This window comes from Dromiciops gliroides, chromosome 3 (assembly GCF_019393635.1).
Source record: "Dromiciops gliroides isolate mDroGli1 chromosome 3, mDroGli1.pri, whole genome shotgun sequence".
NCBI classification, from domain to species: domain Eukaryota; kingdom Metazoa; phylum Chordata; class Mammalia; order Microbiotheria; family Microbiotheriidae; genus Dromiciops; species Dromiciops gliroides.
In genome coordinates this window covers 457,171,456-457,193,414 of record NC_057863.1, presented here as the reverse complement: position 1 = coordinate 457,193,414, position 21,959 = coordinate 457,171,456, and the positions used below count along the sequence as shown (strand labels likewise).

At 37.6% G+C, this 21,959-nt stretch overlaps 1 protein-coding gene across 1 annotated transcript in view; it reads right to left on the bottom strand.

Moving 5' to 3' along the window:
• The window catches only part of PLA2R1 (phospholipase A2 receptor 1), a 161,726-nt gene that overhangs the window by 24,866 nt on the left and 114,901 nt on the right, over positions 1 to 21,959 (bottom strand). Inside the window, exons 12-19 of the mRNA XM_043996789.1 lie at positions 19,565 to 19,767; positions 15,329 to 15,474; positions 11,684 to 11,768; positions 9,044 to 9,176; positions 7,762 to 7,797; positions 5,853 to 6,010; positions 2,143 to 2,207; positions 1,749 to 1,852 (exon numbers count right to left, since the gene is read on the bottom strand). Coding sequence (XP_043852724.1) covers positions 1,749 to 1,852; positions 2,143 to 2,207; positions 5,853 to 6,010; positions 7,762 to 7,797; positions 9,044 to 9,176; positions 11,684 to 11,768; positions 15,329 to 15,474; positions 19,565 to 19,767 — 930 coding nt within the window. The remainder of the gene's footprint in view (positions 1 to 1,748; positions 1,853 to 2,142; positions 2,208 to 5,852; positions 6,011 to 7,761; positions 7,798 to 9,043; positions 9,177 to 11,683; positions 11,769 to 15,328; positions 15,475 to 19,564; positions 19,768 to 21,959) is intronic.

The following is a 21,959-nucleotide window of genomic DNA, read 5'->3' as shown; positions in this document are numbered from 1 at the left end:
GTTTTTAAATGTTTAGCTTTGACAGAAAGGGAAAGAACAAAATAAGGAGAAGATTGCTTAATAACTTGAGGATTTTGTAGTAAGGAAGTTTCCAAAGGAATAGATTGTGTGAAATATAACATTCAGCTTTATAATGGTGACATTTCGAAACTAGCACTTGGACATCTCCAAGAAGCTGAGAAATTGATAGCAAAAAGTCAAACTTCTTAGCAAAGACTACTAACTCTCTGTCTTTCTCTGTCTGTCTGTCTCTCTCTGTCTCTGTCACTCACACACACACACACACACACACACACACACACACACTCACTCACTCACATTTCTACTCAACTGCACTGTCATTTGTAAGAATCTAGATTTTCCAGATGGGTATTTTCATGGATTTGAAGAAGGATTTCTAAGCAGAGGATTACATCTAAAATAACACAGAATGCTTTGAAACCGAATTCCCCATGGACTGGCAGTGCCTGCCAATGGCACCAGGAAAGTTCACCTCCCTAGTTTCAGGAATGTGAGCCAGAAGGAATTCATAGTTTTGGAAGGGGAGACCCTCATTCTTTTCTCGTTCAGATGAACCTCCAGAATCCTAAACTAGGTTTTTGTAGACTATTGTGACACCTGCTGGTAAAAGCAAGCTGATTAATCACAAGGTCTTTCTTTTCTAAATGTATGCAAGGGAGGAACCTCTGGCATCTCTCATCATGTGGGCTTCTTTTCTTCTTCTGCTCCTGACATTTAGTCACAAGGTTAGCATAAAGCTGTATCCCTTTTCAGAGTGAATGGGAATGTTCCCATTTATTGATTAGAAAGTAGGAAGTGAATGCTAGAAAAGTAATGCCGTTTCCAAACAATCTCAGGAAAGAGCCATGTAATTTGCCACGGAATCTAAGTAAGCCTGAGGGTAATTACAGAAGCTGGCTTTGTCTTTCTTTTTATATTGAGTGGATGTTAACACAGCTAAGTTGGGGAATGAGTTATTTTTAATTAAGTGTGAATGTAAAATAATAATACGAGTGATAATAAAAACAAATCAACAGCGAAAACAAAGCCTCCTAGAAAATAAAATACATCACTCATCTCAAGATAAAGGATTACTAAACACAAGGTACAAATGGCCACTCTACTAGGCCAAATAACAGTTAATGACAGGCTCTTAACAAGAAGACATGGACACATTTTCTAAAATCCAATTTCCTTTAAAGGTGAACATTCAAGGAAACTCACAAAGGCTAAACCTCTAGCCAACTAATTTCCATCTACCAAGAATAATGAAGGAAAATGGATGCCAAGGGTCTGTTGCTTCAAAGAGCAGACCCCACAATGGGTAATATCTTTAAATCAGTTTCAATAGGCTGTTTCATTTTTGCTATTGCCCTGGTCCACAAGAAAAATTACCAAGTTGAAAGCTATGCAATAATGATCATATGGACAACACCATCAGTATGAAGACTGATAAAGAGAAGCAAATTAATTTGAAAACAAAAAACACCTACCACTACCATACCCTTGCTGTTGTAACAAAATTTTTCTTTCTTTTTTTTTTTTGCAAGGCAATGAGGGTTAAGTGACTTGCCCAGGGTCACATAGCTAGTAAGTGTCAAGTATCTGAACTCAGGTCCTCCTGAATCCTGGGCTGGTGCTTGATCCACTGCACCACCTAGCTGCCCCCACAAAAAATAATTCTTAAGCAACACTGCAAATTAGAATTTATAAAGAATACTCCCTCCCCACAAAAAAAGCAAAAAGACCTGTTTTAGATGAAATGAAGCCACATCTCTGAGTCTGATTATTCACAGATCTTTCTCCTCCATCCTCCCAGTTCTGATATATTAATGGTGAGCCATCTCTCCAACTATAAGGAATTAAAAAAAAATAAAATAAAGCCCATGTCTCTCTCTTGTTCTGCATACTCATCTCTTAACATCATCCTGGGGATATGGGGTAGGGTCATGAATCAAAGTCTGACTGTTCCTTTAAACTCATAAAGATATACAATGTATTTTTTTTTCTGGGGAGAATAAGACTATAAGCAATAAATTATGATTGAGAGACATGTTATGCACTGATCACACAGATTGGTTTAATCATTCTGAAAATAAAATCTGTCAATGAAAATTAAATATAATTAAATGCAAATCATACTGAAATCCATCGATAGGTCTTTCTTCACGGAGCCCAATCCACCAATTTTTATCATTCTTTGATAGCTGGCAAAATATAAAGGAAAAAAAAGTCAGTATTTACTTCTTTTTTATTTTATGCAAAAGATCATACCTACCACTTCAAGAAAACTTGAACTTTTGTTACATTAAAAATCCCTCATATGGGGCAGCTAGGTAGTGCAGTGGATAGAGCACTGGCCCTGGATTCAGGAGGACCTGAGTTCGAATCCGGACGCAGACACTTAACACTTACTAGCTGTGTGACTCTGGGCAAGTCACTTAACCCCAATTGCCTCACCAAAAAAAAAAAAAAAGTAAAAATCCCTCATATTCATGATGAAAGAAAATAATAACAGATAAACAAATAATCACAGCTCTCTCACCACTGCAAAAGAACCTTTAACAAATTAGGATCACATCTTCAAGAGTAAAGTTTCCAACTCCAATAAAGATTTTTAAAAGTATAATGGTAGGGGATCTCCAAAGCCAGAAAAAAAAAAAGAACTGTGGAGTAGAGATGCCGATTGAACCATACTATTTCTTTTGCTTTTGGTGCTGCTGTTTTTCTACTTTGAGGTTTTTCCTCATTGCTCTGATTCTTTTCTTATAATATGACTAATGCAGAAATATGTTTAATGCTATTATGTATATATATAACATATCAGATTACCTGCTGTCTAGGGGAGGGAGGGAGAAAAATCTGAAATTGGAAAGCTTGTAAGAACAAATGTTGAGAACTATTTTTACATGTAACTGGAAAAAAATAAAATACTTTTATCAAAAAAAAAAAAGGCATAAATGTGGGGACAGCTAGGTTGCACAGTGGATAGAGCACTGGCCTGGAGGCAGGAGGATCTGAGTTCAAATCCGGCCTCAGACACTTGACACTTACTAGCTGTGGGACCCTGGGCAAGTCACTTAACCCCAATTGCCTCACCAAAAAAAAAAAGTATAAGTGTGAATTACAATAAAAGAATCCTAATTGGCTTTTTCTCAACTGAAAAATTAAGTTTCTATTTTCCCAGTGCTAGTGATTGAGAAAGGCTGAAAAACAACTCAAAACATAAAGATCATTATTATAACTATTACTGTCTCCATTCGCAAATATTGGCAGGAGAATGTAAAAAGGACCCATTACAAAGTTACTGATATTTTGCCAACTGACTTTTATGTATTGGATGGATTTTATGTCATTATTTCTTAACAGCCTAGATATACAAATCTAAGCATACTGGAAAATAAAAAAGAGGAGCAGCTAGGTGGCACAGTGGTTAGAGTAGGTTAGAGTAGGTCCTCCTGGAGTCAGGAGGACCTGAGTTCAAATCCGGCCTCAGACACTTGACACTTACTAGCTTTGTACATTTGGAGCATTGGGTTGAGGATCTTTAAGTTAGTTAGGAAAACGAGTATTTACCAATCTACCCACTGTTGTGCTTTCTTAATACAGCTTTTCAGTTGCTGAAAGAGTGGGAGAAAAAATGACTCACTCTTTTCTCTGGATGAAAGGTCTATGGACAACGTTGGAAAACATTTCCTTAAAACAGTTCCCTTTATTAGCTTTTGTCCTGTCTGTTGCTTCTTAGCACTGTTACAATTCTAAGAACTGTTTAAGTGAGAGTGGTACACAATTGATAAGAAAAAAAAGAGAAATGCTATGAAGCATTTGCCCTGATTCTGCTTTCTGAAATGCTAAAGGTTAGAAGGGAGGATATCAAATGGCTTCTCTGTGTTTGGTCCTTTCTCTAGGGAGAATATGGCTCCATCTTATTTTACCACTCCAACAGGGATTAGCAAAATGAGGAATCGCTTTATTTTTGGACCTTGCATCCAATTTGAGTGGTCAGGCACTTAAAAACAAAGGAAAAAAAAAACCCAGCCCTATTACTAGCAGGAAAAAAATGTTTTAGGAAATTGGATGTGCCCACCCACTACAGATTTCATACTTCCTAACTGAAACCAGGCCATCTGGCTCCTCTTGGGGCCTATCCCACATATTATACAATGCCTCCAATACTGGCGAAGGTTTGTGTTAAGACAGCCAGTTGGTAGTTAGCTGAATATGCTAGATGCTGCAAGGTCAGTCTGGGATCCAGATGGAATGGTCAAAGCCTGAGAAAGTGGTAGTAGTCCCTATTAGGTTCCTGGGACTTCCCAATCCAATTGGATTTTCCATTTATTTCTGCCAACCCCACTGATTGCAAGAATATGGGTGGAGGAGGAAATTTATAGGCTCATCAAATTATACAATCACGGTTTTTGAGTTGAAAGGGCAAAAAGGGTTTTAGAGCTCATCTATGGTACCCCCTTATTTTAAAGAGGAGGAAACTGAAACAAGAAAGGTAAAATTACTTGCCCAAAGTTACACAGGCAGTAAGTGATAGTCCCAGGATTCAAATTCAAGTCCTGTGACTCCACATTCAGTACTGGCAAATTAAGTGTTCTTTCTACTGCACCAAGCTGAGTGTGAGCAGAGAGTAAGGGGAAAGAATAAGGAATGGGTTGCCAGGAGGCTGGAAAGTTTTACAGGAAAGCTTAACCTTTGAAAGAGAGATTAAGATGGCCTCTTTGCTAGTCGTGATGAGTTGATGAGAAAAGTCCAGAAAAGTTAAGTGACTTGTCCAATGTCACACAGGAATTAAATGGCAGAGCTGGAGTCCTCTGACTCTAAAGTCAGCACTTTTTTCCCATTGTACCACAATATCTTTGATATTAAATATTATTGGATCAAGAATTTAACTTATAACATCCTGCTGGTCTTCTCTCTCTCTCTGTCTCTATTTAGACTTAGTCTCTCTATCTCACCCAAGGTAGAAGTACAGTGGCCACTCAAGGCCTTATCCCATTGCTGATTAGTATGGAAACTCACCTGCTCAGTTTTTCTGACTTGGACTGGTTCACCCCTCATTAGTCACCTAGTAGACCTTCCCTTCTAGAGACTCCCCTTATTTATGCCAGACTGAGTGAGGACACCCTACTTCCTTTTAGCCCTACTGTTGCTTGACTGAACTCCAAAACACAAGACCTCAACCTCCATAAGTAGCAGGGATTACTGGAGTGAGCCATCAAATATGGACAAGATATTATTCCTTGATAAATTATTATAAAATAATATCAAAGTCCGAGATCTGGAAAGGATTCTGTGGGATCACCCTTTGGACAGAAATATATATATATAAACCACAGATGAACGACGAAGCTTTATTTCATTTTCAAAGGTCTCAAGAGACAAAAGCCACAACCTCCTTTGGTAATCCTTTTTCCTGTTCAACAACTCTCACATTCTTTTTCTCAGCCAATCCAAGTTCTTAATCCTATGGTTTAAGTCCATTATTTTTCTGTCCTTAGTGGAAATGGGGAATTGCTAGTCACCATCTGCTGTACATGAAGTCTGTTTAACTTGAAAGCCAGGGAAACAGGTGACTTTAATTAAAGAATAAACTTTGCAAAAGCAAAATCCCTGCTTCTTTAGTAACATTCCCACTAATCAAGAACGAAGCAAAATGAAATGAATGACATCCACATGCGAAAGTCAATTTTCTCTCCTTCTCAATAGAAGATTAAAAATATGATCTTGTTTTCTAGAAAGTTTCAACAAAGGCCCCAAATCAACATGAAAACGTCACAAAGAATATAGAGTGAGCAAATGTTTGAAATCTCCAAGGTTATTGTGTAGAAATTGTATCAGATTACCATTTTGATTCTGCTGTGGATAAATTCTTGTTCAAGAGCAGAATGAATAGTGAGCATATCACTGCCGAGCCAACTACACACAAACTCAAAACTCTCCCACTCAGAAGGATCACTATGAAAAAGGTATTCGGTCCCTTGATGAAAAAGCCAGGGTTCATCTAAAATAAAAATTTTAAAAATTGTGTTAAAAAACCAGTTAAGATTGTCAAAGATTTTTCTTTTTAAATGCCTAAATCTCTCGTTTTCTTGGAAAAAAAAAAGTTTTGTTGACACTTTAAATTTTTACATCAAGTCATTTCTGGATCTGTGCACTGCCCCCCACCCCCACACCACCCCAACTGCCCTGAAATGAATCCTCCCTTTTAATAATGAAAAACAAGCCCAAAGAACTAACAGGAACTCCATCTCAAAATGTACATAGCATTCTTTCCTGGTGGTTGCTCATCTCTTACCTAGAGCAGGGAAGTATGTTTTACAATCTGTTTGCTGGGACCAAAATTTGTTGGTAGTTACTTAGAGTTTATCTTCCATTAATTATTTTTATTTAAATAACTATAGTTTTTCATATTGTTCTTCTGGTTTTGCTTATTTCATTCTCCACTGGTTCATATAAATCATCCTGTTTCTTTGAATTCCTCATATTTTTGTCTTGCTGCACAATAATTTCATTACCTTCATGTGCTGAAATTTGCTTTGTTGTTCCCCAATCAATGGTCTCCCTCTTTGGCTCTAGGTCTTTGGATCAGGATTAAGGGATCTTAGGGGTAATCTAATCTTACCTCTTCATTTTAGTTCTGCTATGAATATTTAGGGATATATTAGACATTTCTGTCTTGGAATTCCTTGGTTATACATCCAGTAATGGTATTTCAGGGTCAAAGATTATGTACAATTTATTCTTACATAATTCCAGATTGTTTTCCAGAACAGGTGGACCAATTCACAGACATAGTAAAAGTGTATTCATGTGCCTGTCTTCCTATAGCTTCTCCAAAATAAATGGTTTCTGGTTTTTGTCATCTTTCCTAATTTTCTGGGTATGAAATAAAACATGAATGATGTTTTAATTTGTGTTTGCCTTACTATTTTTTGGGGGGTGGGGCAATGAGGGTTAAGTGACTTGTCCAGGGTCACAGAACTAGTGTCAAGTGTCTGAGGCTGGATTTGAACTCAGGTCCTCCTGAATCCAGGGCCGGTGCTTTAACCACTGCGCCATTTAGCTGCCTTCTGCTACTGAATTTTCTTGTGGCTTTCTTAGAGTCAATAGAGAACATTTTAAAATTAATTTAAATTTTTATTCTGAACTGTTTATGAGTTGAAGCAGATTTTCATATAACTTGATAGTTTACACTTCTTTTGAAAACCATTCATAATGTTTTACCATTTAACTTTGGGAAATGGTTCTTATTCTTCTATATTTGTATCCATTCCCTACATACCTTTGCAAATTGCTCATTTTCCTTAATCTAATATTACTACTAGTAGTAGTACCATTTGTATTGCTACTACACACAAATACGATAACTAGTCTTTAAAGGGCAACAAAAAGTTGTATAATAGCAACTCAATAGCATTTTCTGACAATAGTTTTGAGAGGAAGGAAGTACAAATTCCATTTTTTAAAATGGGAAAACTGAAATTTAGAATGGTGAAAATACTTGCCAAGGCCTTCAAGCTAAGACTCAAATATAGGTCTTCAAGCCTAGTGCTCATTTTATGAATTATTTCTTGTTTTTAAATCACAAATCATAAAAAGGGAAATAAATTATCATATTATTAGTTCACAGGAACAATTAACTATGCCACTAATTTTAAAATATGCTTTAGTTTTAGAATGGTAAAAATGGAAGTTCTTGAAGAAATGGAATAGTTCATAACAAGATGAAGAATAGTCAGGCTAATGGCTTACCATGCATGTACCATTCAGGGATCTTTGGTTTTATATCTGCAAAGGAAAAAGATGATTTGTAAATAAGAGCAAACTAATTAATTAATTTTCATAAGAGGCATTATATCTAAAACACTTCAAAATAACACTTTTCTTTTCACCTTAAAAATGTTCACACAAGCCATTAATTAATGGAAGTAATTTGTGATACTTATTTTATATATATATATATATATATATATATATATATATATACACATATACATATATACATATATATGTGTGTGTGTATACATATAATATGTATATATATACATAGATAAAATATTGCATATTTGTAGATGATGCTACTGATAGTATTCATTAACCATAAAGATATAATATACAAACAAAACCTTTTTAAAAAATGCCAACATGACTTTTTTTCCCCAAAACTGTAGAGCTAGGTCTCAATTAATGTGAATAACTTATCCTATGAAGTGGTCACCTTATTTGAATTTGTATTGCATATATATGCATTGGGTGGAACCAATCATCATATTTTCCATAATTATAACTCTTAAGTAGTACTCATTTTAATATATGCAACTGCTTAACAGAATTGATCATTTGCACTAATTGAGATCTAACTATACCTGCAAAGGCAATAGTTCTGCACTTACAGCCGAATTTTTTTTTTTAAGTGAGGCAATTGGGGTTAAGTGACTTGCCCAGGGTCACACAGCTAGTAAGTGTTAAGTGTCTGAGGCCAGATTTGAACTCAGGTACTCCTGACTCCAGGGCCAGTGCTCCATCCACTGCGCCACCTAGCTGCCCCTACAGCAGAATATTGATGGCATCTTTTCTCATTTCCCTTTAACTCTCAAGAAGCTACCATGCTTCCTTTGTGTAAAGATATGCAGTGCAACTAATTATATTCTGTGGAAACAAGTTCAACATGCTGTTGGGATTGGGGGGGGGGTTGTTTGTTTCTTTTTTTGTTCTCAACTCATAATTTTACCAGTTTGGGGTGCAGTTCGATCATTGATTTATCACTTATAGTCTTAAATAATTGCCTGGGGAACTGAGAGATGAAGTGACTTGTCCAGGATGTATAAAAGGAAGGTGTTGAACACAGGGCTTCCAACACTGAGGCTGACTCTCCATCCAATAACCCACACTGCCTCCTGGCTGATGGGTACATAAAGTTTATATATATATTAGTCCCACATCCCTTTATCTTTGAGGAAGAATAAGAAAATGCATTACACACACACACACACACACACACACACACACACACTTAAGCTCTTTATATTTTTACCTCTTGCTATTTTACATATCCATTCCCGTTTGGAACCACACAGCAGGGGCAACAAAGTTTTGTTTGCCTGGTACACAGCACAATTTCTTGCATCCTCTCCAAAATAAGTATTTTCTAAAAATGAAGCAACAACCTGCAGCAGAGGAAGGTCATTACTCCTTAATAGCGATCCCAAACAAAAGTTGTAAAAGTTTTGTGTTGTTTTTTTTAAAGAGCCATCACTAGAAATAGTCATAAAAAAACATTTTTTTTGGAGAGAGATTCAGAAATGTAGGTGTAAGGTTTCAGCTAAAATCTGCTGCTCTTCGTTGTGGAAAAGCTGCTTAGCAAACTGGACCCTTGTCTTCTAAAGGAACCTAGTGGCCAAGTGTTTCCCTTCTCTAGAAGTTGCAAATAAAAATAAGTTTTGTGAGTATGCTTGTATATTACGAAAACTTTTAGGATTGTGTTGCGTGGACACAATTGGTTGTAGCCTTGGGATTCCTAGCAGTTTTTGCAAGAGACTCAAGGTATTGTCATATTTGAGTAATACCTTTGATGTAAAGCTCTTTGGGGCAAAGCCCAAGATTTTATGCCACTAATAACTGCTTTCTAACATCTAGGTAGTTTTAATCTTGAAAATATATAACATTTTCCCAAGAGAGATCACATAAACTAGAAATGAAGAAAAAATCCTCAATAATTTCCCCACACAACTATGAAATGACAAGATTCCATTATCTTGTCAAAACAGGGGATGGTCCCTAGATAAAAGACATACAAAATTATTGATAGTTGATAGTACAAACGTTTTTTAGCCAAAAGGCCATTTGCTGACTGAGGTAAGAAATGACTAAGATGAAACCCTACACTCACACGTTTTCCATTCCCATGCATAAAGAAATTCACCAATTTAAAAATGACAGATGTTTAGAGAATATGCATTTTGTAGTTCATTGTGCCCAGGAAGAAGTGGTAGGGATTTGAGTTAGGAGCTATCTTTTTATCTCATTTATGTTGGGTAAAATGTTTTACTTAATGGGTTTATTTTGTTTAAACAAAATAGTGCTCATCACCTATGAAATAATAATATTAAGTTTTACTGTCTTCTTAACAACAGCATATAGTGGATAGTGGAAATAATGTTACAGGTGAGAACATTGCAAAGAAGGAACCCTTGCTCTGGCGTCTGAGGATCTGAGTTCAAATCTTGCCTCAAGTGTGTATTACCTGTATAAATAACCCTGGGTAAGTCACTTAACCTCTAATGCCTCAGCCCCTCATCTGAAAAATGAGGGATTGGATTTAGGTGACCCTTCAGGTACTTTTCTGCTCTTATCTTATGATCTCCATTCTTTAGCTTTATAAACTGAGGCTTAGAGGGGTTAAATGCCAACAGCACTATAACTCGTGCCTGAACAAAGCTTATCTAACAAACATTTTTTTTTTCTGTAAGACACAACACAGCCTTCTTACACTTAGGAACTCTAGACAACACTTTAGCACTATGCTTGGAAGCCACTTTTTTATTTTTATTTATAAAAATTTGGAGGGGGGCATTTTAAACAGTAAAATTACCAACCAGAAGCACAAATATGTGAAAAACATGGCACTAAGTAGAATGTAAAAAGGACACTTGTTTACAGTATGAAAGCTGAAGCACCAATGCAGAGTGTCTCCTTATTCAATCTCAGCTGGAAACTTGCCCATTGAAGAACTCAAATGTTTTAACACTGCATGAGTCTTCAAATGATCACAAAAGTGCCATAAGCATTGGTTATGGGTTTACAAATAAGTTTTAGGGAATAGGTGAATGTGCAACGATGGAATCCGTGAATAATTGCATTTCTATAAAGAGTCTTACTCCTTAATAATTCCTCTACATTGCTTCCCCTTCTTCCCTCTGGAACAAAGCAGAACAAGGATAGTATTCCTCTTCCAGACAATAGCCTTTCAATGATTTCTGAGCTACATGAAGGCTGATGTATCTGTCTTTTAATATAGAGCTCCAATGTTTGAACCTAGGGGATCCCAACCATCAGGTAGCATGGTTCTTTGTGTTCTCTAAGGCTTCTAATACTCTTTGAGACTTTCTAAGCATGGTCCCATAAATCTTGCTTGCCTGTAAATTTGACCTCAGGCTCAGAGAAAATCCCAAGAGGAAACACTGTGGGCTGGACTAGATTCCTTTTTTCCTTATCCTAACCAACATGATTAAGGTAGGTTTGGGATCCCTGAATCTGCCCATAGAATAGAGAGTGTAGGTAATGGGAGACCTGACTAGGACCACCAGGTTCCCAACTTGCCACAGTTATACCCGTGTTCAGTAGGAGGAGGTTCTAGCATCATATATTTCAAAGTAATTGTTCAGTCTTTTTAGTCGTGTCTGACTCTCTGTGACCCCCATTTTGGAATTTTCTTGGCAAACATGCTGGAGTAATTTGCAATTGCTTTCTCCAGCTTATTTTACAGATGAGGAACTGAGGCAAAGAGGGTTAAGTGAATTGCTCAGGGTCAAAGAGATAGTAAGTGTTTGGGGGGAATTTGAACCCATGGAGTCTTCCTGATTCCAAGCCCAGGGATGAATGCACTGTGCCACCTAGTGGCCCTTCAAAGTAATGCTCCAATCCAAATTCTACTATTCTATTTGTAAAAACTTACTGGAGTTCCATCAGACCATTCCCATGACCCTTCAGATAATGGATTTCTTTTATTAAATCCAATCCAGAACTGTCTTTCTTCTGTCCTAGAGTGGGAAAAGAAAACAAAAATCCTCTGGTTTTTGTCAGTGTAATTTAATTATCATATAAGAGAATCAGAAAATAATTGCTTTGAAATTGTGTTGACTAGAAAATATTCTCTTAGTGCTATTATAGGACAATTACAGATCAGACAAAATCAACGAATATTTATCAAGGAATCAACCAGTGTATGACCCTCTGTTGCAAATATATAATTCACACATAGCTGATACTTTGAATATTGCATAATGAGCCTAGGCATGGTTTTAGCAATTTGCTTTGGGGACCTGTTGTCAGCCCATTCTAAGAATGTAGGGTCTTGACTTGGAATGCTTATATCTTCTGTTCAAAGTTGTTAACTATTTCAAAAGGGTTAACTTCAGAGAGGAACTTTCATTTAGCCTTGGAAGATGTCCCATTTCTAGAGGGGCAATAATAGGTACTATTTTACACTTTTTAGTTTGTTAGAGTCTTGCCAAAGACTCCCTTATTTTGCGGAAATTAATAAAAATCGTAATATTTAATATGTTTCCAAAAAGGTATTTTTTAAGGTAATGCATACATAAGTATTTCCACAGAAACCTGCATTAGTCTACGACTCAGTGGGTTACCTCCAGCACTTACCACTGGTTTCAACTCAACAAGAAACTCCACGTCCAATTATGCTCCTGCACATAAGGCAGGGTGCAGATATGGCAAGCCAGAGAGGGCTCAATAAATCAAACAATAAACACTAATTATACAATGAAGCAGCTCACTAAGATAATTTTCAGAGAATAATTTTGCAGCATTAAATATTTAAAAGATTCTGATGCTTTATTTTCTTTAGTGCCAATGATAAAACTGTCTTGAGGCTATTGTTCTCAGATATTTGAGTTATTCAGTCTGGATGGTAAAAAGCTGATGAAAGTTCTTAAACCAGGGTTTCCTCTGGTATGGCCATGATCATTCCAGCTGTTAAACCTTATAGAGTAAGGGTTGCAGGAAGATAGGAAGGTTGGCCTCTTTGGAGGCAAATCAAGTATATTTGCCCAAATATTATATCCTAGACCCTGGAATCGCTTCTGTAACTAAGTTTGAGGTTTTCCTTCAATGGATTGGAATTCTACATTTATCCTGGCATAAACAGCTCCTTTACTGTGTGACTCTCAGCAAGTTACTTGATGTCTCATTGTCCTAGACTATAAATTGTGAGACAGGTATTGATTTGATTTGGTAGAAGACATTTCCTCACCAGGAATTCCAATATCGATGAAATCATGGTTCTGGTCCAAAAAAAGCAGTCATCCAGAAGAAATCTGGCATGTACAAAGTCATCTAACTGTCTTTGTATTTTTAAAAATTCACACACATATACATATCTTTTGCCTTTTTAATCTATGTTAGTCCAGTAGATTGTCAGATCTTTACAGGCAGGATTGTAGCTTTTGTCTTTTCTACTTCTTTTGTTGTCCCCCTCACATGCCTCATATGAGGCCCATCAGTCAGAGGGTGCTCTGTCAGCCAGTTCTTGTTGACTGATAGTCATGTTTTGAAGGACAAATATGACCACATGATAACTGTTATTACTCATGCAGGTTCTAGTTTTGCAACATTAAGATGATGAAAATGAGTACTCTCTAGATTCTGAACGGGTAGGAAAGGAAAGAACCCAAATATAAAGACAGGAGCTTCTTTGTTCTTTGTCTTATGGAAGGATGACTTTCTGAATTAATGGGCATGCATTTCTATAGGATGCCACCATTCTTTCAAGACAGTGTCTGCTTCAGACCTTGAAGAAGGAGCCATATCTTAACCCTTTCATGTATGTAAGCTTAATTTTTCCTCAAAAGGTATTAAGGCCATCCTCAAGACCTGGTTGGCATGGGGCAGCTAGGTGTTACAGTGGATAGAGCACAGGTCCTGGAGTCAGGAGAACCTGAGTTCAAATGTGACCTCAAACACTTAAGACATGTGTGACCCTGGGCAAGTCACTTAATATAAATTGCCTCAAAAAAAAAAAAAAGACTTGGTCAAAGGACTAAGGGCTGAGGCTGTTGACATCACTTCCTAGTTGTCTTCATACAAAGGAGCTCCAGGGACTCTGCTGCTTAGCAGAGCATGGTTTATAACTCAGGCAAGAGAACTTCACTCAGCTGACTGAACTCAAGGTGTTCTCAATGCCTCTCCATGTTGAATAGCCTTCTCCTGCTATGGCTAAGTAAATCTCTCATTAACTGTTAAATGACCCATGAGTGTGTCATTTTTCCCCACGATGAAAACTACCAAGGGCCTAGCCTAAAACAGACCTCCAAGTTCCTAATTCTTGTAAGAATATAGATGCACATTAATAGAGTTCTGGGCCTGGAGTCAGGGAGACCTGAGTTCAGATCTTGCCTCAGACACTTATTAGCTGTGTGACTCTGGGCATGTCACTTGGCCCTGCTTCCCTCAGTTTCCTCATCTGTAAAATGAACTAGAGAAGGAAATAGCAAATCATTCTAGTATCTTTGTCCAGAAAACCCCAAATGGGCTCAAGAAGAGTGGGACACCACTGAAATGACTCAACAACACCAAGAAAAAAAGCAGGTAATATGAAGAACATACTCATAGTTGCATATACAATCCTCTTTTTGTTCTGTCTTTAATAATGTTGCTTTTTGGGGGTGCTTAACTTCAGAAAAAAATATCAAATTAAAAATAATCAAAAGCAAAAGGTATGTATGTATGTGTGTGTGTGTGTGTGTGTGTATATATATATATATATATATATATATATATATATATATATATATATATATATATATGGGGACCAATTTTTAATTGGGGAGTGCTAGCTAAGTGGGTCACCGCAATATTGGGGCAAGGAAGAAAACCAGCAGCCTCCCTCAAAACAGAACAAGATTTATTTTAACAAGAACGAACTTAAAAAAACCAAACAAACAGGATCAGTAGGATCAAGGGAAAGGAAATAAAAATGGGGAAAGGGAAATTATAATACCTGAAAAATACCACTGCCCAGGAATCAGCTGAAAATAGGCAGCAGAAGGCCTGTCGCTTTCCAACTTCCACCTCCAATGCCCGATTCTCCTCCCCTAAACCTAGAAACACCCCACACAGTCCCAGCCAATGGGATGGCCGCTCTGACAGTCACATGACTGCCCTCACTAGGCTTCCAATCATTATAATTTTGCCAGGCCCATGGTCGGCGAGTGGTGATGACGTGAGGTGCCAGAGCCCTGGCAAGGGCTACAACCAGTGGGTGGAGCACCGTGCAGTTTGCAGAGCCCCAGGCCAGTGCTCAGCCGAGGCATAAAAACCTCAAATAACAATTAATTCTTTACATATATATATGTGTGTGTATACACACACACACATTCACTTCCAGAAGAAAATTATAAACAATATATGTCTTATGCATTTTTAATCTGAGGATCCGATGTTAAAAATAAATACAAGAAATACTGTTTGATGAAAAAAAAAAGAATATAGATGCAAATTCCTAGAATACCTGGTGGAAGGTAGCATGATTGAAAGACCAAAAAGTCATCTGAGAAATTTTCAAGATCAAGTAACATGTATTTACCGATTAAATTTTGTGTGTAAAAGCTCATTCACAAAATTCTCTTCCTCAATATGAGAAAAGCTTGCAAGATGTGCTCCAAAAGCTTCACAAAATGCTTCAGCCTCTCTCCACGTTCTTTTCATCAAGACTTTCTCACTATGGAATACCTGTGTCATTATAAACAAACAAACAAATAAATAGATAAATAAGTAGATAGGTGAATAAATAAATGGATAAATAAATGGACGAATGAATGAATGAATGAACAAATAAATGAGGAAACATTGATTATGCATAGAAATAGCAGGTAAACTATTTGGCAAGGATGTGTTAAAAATTTAACCCATGTAAGGGCGAGAACTAACTATGATCTCATCTTGTAGAAATCTTCCATGATGGTTAGTTAGATCTGAAAGAAGGAGGGCCCAGAGATTAAGAAACTTACGTTAGGGTGAGACAATATTGGATTTACTGATGGATTGATTTTTAGGAAACAAATCCATTTATCAAGCCAATAACAAACATAAATTTTAGATGTTATACAGATTGGAATGTTGCATAAAATACACACAGAATAAATGAACTCTCCAATTATGAGTGACATATCTCAGTTCAACCAAAAGAGACACTCTAATCTCATTCATGTTGAAGTTCTCTGAAATTTCTAGGGAGGCAAGGTGGAAACCATAGATTTATTGAGAAGTCATTTTCTCCTACAAGAACACTGATTTTTTTCAAACGGCAGCATTACAAGGGTGCTCATTCTTAGCCAAACAAAAAGTCCATAGTTGTGCCTGCATTCTCTGGATTACCATACAACTCTTCGCACCACAGGGACTATAGACTTCTGAAGTCCATTTAAAGTTAGGAGTCTCTACCTGAATTCAATACACAAGTCTATCTATGATACCAGCCTAATAAACCTTCCTGCCACCCCTCTCTAGACTTTTTCCCTTTGTTGACCTTGAAACAACTTGCATTCTAGCCTCTATGGATCACATCCTAACGTGTTCATCTTTTCAATATAACTAAAAATGTATCTCCTTCCTGATTCACTCTAATTCACAAATGTGTACATACCGACAACTGCTATATATATTTGTAGGATCAAGAAAATGTTAACTGCTGCAATGTTTTCCATAATAGCTAGTCTCAGTAGTTCCATTCCTCCTCTTCTTATGTATAGAAGAACATACTTTTGTTTCTAAGAATATTGTAATTGCAAGTGCAATTCCTTACTCTGAGGAATGTAAACAAATCAATATTGCTTACTCTGGTATATATACATGCATACACATGTTTATACAAAGCTATATTAATATGTAAGTTCTTTCTTCCTTGTTGGACTCTTTATATAATGGGAGTTTATCCCTGCATCCCCTATGGAATCCGAGTTAGCATTTCACACATCAAATCCCATCCAGGTTGGAAAAAACAAAAACATCAGTATCCCTATAAGGCTTTTGATTCCTTACTTGAAGAAATAACCCAGGGGCAGCTAGGTGGCACAGTGGATAGAGAAACGGCCCTGGAGTCAGGAGGACCTGAGTTCAAATCCGGCCTCAGACACTTGACACTTAGTAGCTGTGTGACCCTGGACAAGTCACTTAACCCCAACTGCCTCACCAAAAAAAAAAAATTAAATAACCCAGGGGCATTCTCCTGACATTCCTCTGCATCCCCAGGATGGAGCATAGCTCCTAGGACAACGTAAGTAGTTAAGAAATGCTTGTTAACTGAAAGATTTGCACTTACCAGGTCACTGGCATGTATCCGGTAAGTGTTAATAACCATCCCCCCCCCCCCCGCCCTTTTTTTTTTTTTAACTTTTGTTCCGAAAACCACTATGGGGGGCAGCTAGGTGGCGCAGTAGATAAAGCACCGGCCCTGGATTCAGGAGTACCTGAGTTCAAATCCGGTCTCAGACACTTGACACTTACCAGCTGTGTGACCCTGAGCAAGTCACTTAACCCCCATTGCCCTGGGGGGGGAAAAAACCCACTATGTAAGTTTCCTTTTCCCCTCCTTTCTGTGGATGCAGGATTAGCACATAATCATTCATTTTGAGAGGCATTGGCCAGCAAATGAAGGAATTGAAATGGGTAGGAGAAAATGATTGTCTCCTCGTTTAAAATTTTTGGGACTCACAGAGCCTATATTCCAATTGCTGCAGATTTGGTCCTAATTTAGTCTTTTTATTGGTGTGGTCTGTGTGATATGGTGGGAAAAGCATTAGATTTGAAGTCACAAGGCCCAAGTTCAAATCCTAGTTCTGAAACTAAGGGGCTATGTAACCTTGTACAAGTCACCTAATCATTTTGGGCCTTAATCAAGTTTACTATGTGTCAGGGACTAGGCTAAGCACTAGGGATACAAAATAAGGCAAAATCAGTCTGTAACTCTCAAGGATTTCACAGACTAAAAAAGAGATTAAAAATATCTAAAATTATTTTGAGATCTATGATTCTAAGAACGTCATGTGCTATATTTTATGGTGTAAATTAGTAAATTGATTGCATGCATATCTATTTTTGGCTTCCTGGGCAACTTTAAGGTCTATCGAGACAGGGAGCCACATGTATTTTATATTTCTATGAAAATAAACGTAAGTGTCATAACGAAACCAAAGAGAAAAAACTCAGTCCCCCAGTTGGATATCCCTATTTGTACAAGGGCACTCCTGCCCAAAGTTAGCACCCTCTTTACAGTCTTCTATACTAAGTTCTGAACAAAGACAAAATACAAAAAACCAAAATGCCAACTTTTTGAAAGATTTTCAAATATGAGTAAAAAGATAATTGTTCTTCAATACTAGACTATAAAACTGATGATGGATGATGTTCTTCACATCGGATCCATGATCTCACTAATATGAGCATTCACTTCATTAAGTGAGTATTCACTTCATGCATATTCACTTCATTGAAGACCTTAATTCACTCAAAAATTCTCATCTGGTATAGTTCTTGTCCATTTCCTTCCCATAAATCCTTCTTTGAGGATCTACTCAATGCATAGTACCAGACATATAGTAGGTGCTTAATAAATGCTTGTTGATTTCACTAGAGGTCTTCTTCTAGGCCCTTTAACATTCCTTAAGAAGCACTAGATTGTCCTTCTGTTACCACGGATATGACCAGTCCACCTCCTTTTTTAAGCATCTATATCCTTAATGATAACCCTTAGACACCACTTCCAGTGTACAAGTTACTGCTGAAAACTACAAGAGATAGTGAGAATTAATCTGAGGATGGGCATAGCTCTGAAACCATTTGCAAAGGGGCACAACATGTTTATGTGTGTGTTATATTTATACATTTGTTGTTGTTCAGTTGTGTCCAACTCTTTGTGACCCCATGGACCATCCTGTTCATGGGGTTTTCTTGTCAAAGATCCTAGAGTAGTTTGTCATTCCCTTCTCCAGTGTATTAAGGTAAACAGAGGTTAAGTGACTTGCCCAGGGTCACACAGCTAGCAAGTGTCTGAGTCTAGATTTGAACTCAGGTGTTCCTGATTCCAGGCTTGGTGCTCTATCCACTGAGCCATCTATCTGCCTCTGTAGGTCTGTGTATGTGTGTGTGTGTGTGTATATGTATGTATGTCTATGTGTGTGTGTGTGTGTGTACACATATGCAAAAATATAAAACGTAGACATAAATTGGGTAAAGCCTTTATGCTTCTGGAAAGCTTAAAGTCTATTCTTAATAGAATGTAAACTCTTTTGAGATAGGAATTATTTCATTTTTGGGTCTTCATATCCTTATCACAATGCTTGCTGCATAGTAAGTGTATAATAAATGCTTATTGATTGATTGATTAAATAATTCAAAGTTGTACTATCTTATAACAAGATTTTAATTAACTTACTTACAAGCAACACAAAATCAATCTATTCTCATTTCCAGGTATTTTCCACTCTGTTCTTCTAGTACTTCATTGAATCTTATCAACATAAACAATACCAATCGGGGCCTTAGGATTAATTCTGCATCGAAGGACTTCAGCGCCACAAGGAACCCTGTAGTCTTTGGGGAAATTCTGAATTTGACTCTGTAGTGCACACAATAATACCGGCTCACTTTTATGGAGCACTTCAATGCATTTTATGTGCATGATGTCATCTGACTGTAATCGACTACAGGAAGAGAAATTAATTCCTTCTGAATTTGTAATAATCACTTAGGTCTTCAGGACACATGAATCAAAGGGGCTTAACGTGAACTGAATTGATAATCCTAACGAGGTCTTTGTTTTCACCTTGTAGCAACTGGTGAGACTGGGTTTTGATTCCCATCCCAAAAAGCAAGGATGAAAAGGCCACTTCTCTTCATGCTCAGTCTCTTTCCTCGCTGTCACCGGTTGTTTGCACAAGGACATTGCTTTAAATTTCCTGCAGTCTTTGACTTCCCAGGAACCAGGGGGATTCCTTCCCCGAATAACCACACAGCCTCCACTGTGGCCTAAAAATCAGAAAACAAGCAGATTTAACATCAGACTTCACCACCATTTTGTTCTCAGGTGAGACATCTCAGCAGTGATGAATAACTGGCATCTCATAATAGAATACTGAAACAATAACAATAAACATGTACTCCATTGGCATGACTACCTCATTTCCATTCCTCTCTGGTGGACAGAAATGAAGACAGAAAATTCTGAGAGAGAGGAAAGAATGCGGCGCTTGGTCTCTGGAAAGCGGGAAACTCAGACACTACTCTAAACACATATGGCAGCCATAGAAAAGGGAGGATTGCTTCTAGCTGTCATGCAAATAGCTGCCTTTTAGAAGAGTCAATCCTCTATCTACCATGCCACCAAGCTGCCCATCACACAGCTAATAGACCAGAAATCAAATATTCACTCACCTATTCCAGTCCTTTACCCACTATACCTTGCTATCTCTCTAGATGCCATGCCCTCAGTGTGAGCAGTTAGAAAGGAGAGGCAGTAAATATATGTTCAGCTATTTCTATGTATGGAGGATTTATAACTTGAGAATTCTTCACTTGGAGTATAGTGACTAAAATACATTCCCTAGCTAGATTGTAGGCCTTATGGGAAATGCTGGGCTGCTGGAGATATATATTCAATTTCATTATGGATGCTGGGACTTTAAAGCAGAAAAGTCTTGCCTACATGTTGGAAGGAAAAAAAAGCCCAGTTTTTTGCAGACTATTGGAATCAGCAAATTTTAAAATGTAATATACTTTTTTTTGTTAGTCTTGCATTTTGTCTTACTTTTCTCTATAAGACAGTGATTAAATAGCTTTGGTTTTGGACACTGTAGAAATCTAACTCATCTTCATTAGTGAAGAAAGGAGATGTTTGTAAACCACTATGAAGATGAAAAGTGCTGTATGAGTGTTATTGGTATTTTAAAGTGGTTACCTTAATGGAACATTTGACCTAAATTTTAGAGCCTCAGCCCCCCAAAGAAGCTGTAAAGAGGAATAATAAAGGGAGGCTGAGCTAAGGGAGATACAAACTGAATTTACAATCCTATATTATGGTGATGCTTGCAAAGCTGAATAAGAGGCATAGCGGGTGGTAAGTAAAAAAGTCAGGAAAGTTTCTTCTCTGAGTTTAAGGGATATTTCTCAAGTTTGATAACTCCCTCAAGAAGAGAAGAAAATCTAGGGAAGCTTGGACTGCAGTTTGTAATGCTAGAGTGACATCCATAGTTTTCATTCAACTTTCCTTATCTTGACACCCCTTTCCCTTATAACTCCTCTAGGTACTCAAGAAAGAGGAGAGGAGAGGAGAGGGACAGACAATATCACAATATTTAGAAATAAGGCAAATTTTAGTCAGTTTGAAAAGTTAAAATGTAAAGTCAGGTAAGTCACTTACTCCATGACCTAAACTATGTTCTCCTTTTATATATCATAGCCACAAGGCAGAAAGTCTGCCCCTTCCCATAGGCCACTGTTCACATGCTCCAATATGAGAGGTACCATGAGGCCTGCCTGCCCCTGATTTTGCTACATGTGCCTGAATTCCCTGCCATTAAAATGATTCCTTAGTGTCTAGTTTATGGAACGTCCTTGTTAAAAAGAAATTAGGATGGGGCAGCTAGGTGGCGCAGTGGATAAAGCACTGGCCTTGGATTCAGGAGGACCTGAGTTCAAATCCAGCCTCAGACACTTGACATTTAACTAGCTGTGTGACCCTGGGCAAGTCACTTAACCCTCATTGCCCTGCAAAAAAAAAAGAAAAAAAAAAGAATGAAGGACAAAAAGAAATTAGGGGGACAGCTAGGTGGCGCAGTGGATAGACCACAGGCCCTGGATTCGGGAGGACCTGAGTTCAAATCCAGGCTCAGACACTTAACACTTACTAGCTGTGTGACACTGGGCAAGTCACTTAACCCCAAATGCCTCACCAAAAAAAAAGAAAAAAAAAGAAAAAAGTAATTAGGTTTCTGGGGAAGACAACATATCAATCCATTAACAAAATAACACATCCAGTGGTTTAGCTCTCTTCTTGATAAGTCCTGGGGGATTTTAGAACATAGGACATGTTGTTTTGATGAGGATAAGGAGCTGAGAAGATCCTGGTGCACCGGAATTTCCAGGGACAGCTAGCCTGGACCAGGCATTACACAATTCAGGGCCTTGGCAAGCTGAGTCAACATTAGGACAATGGTTGCTTG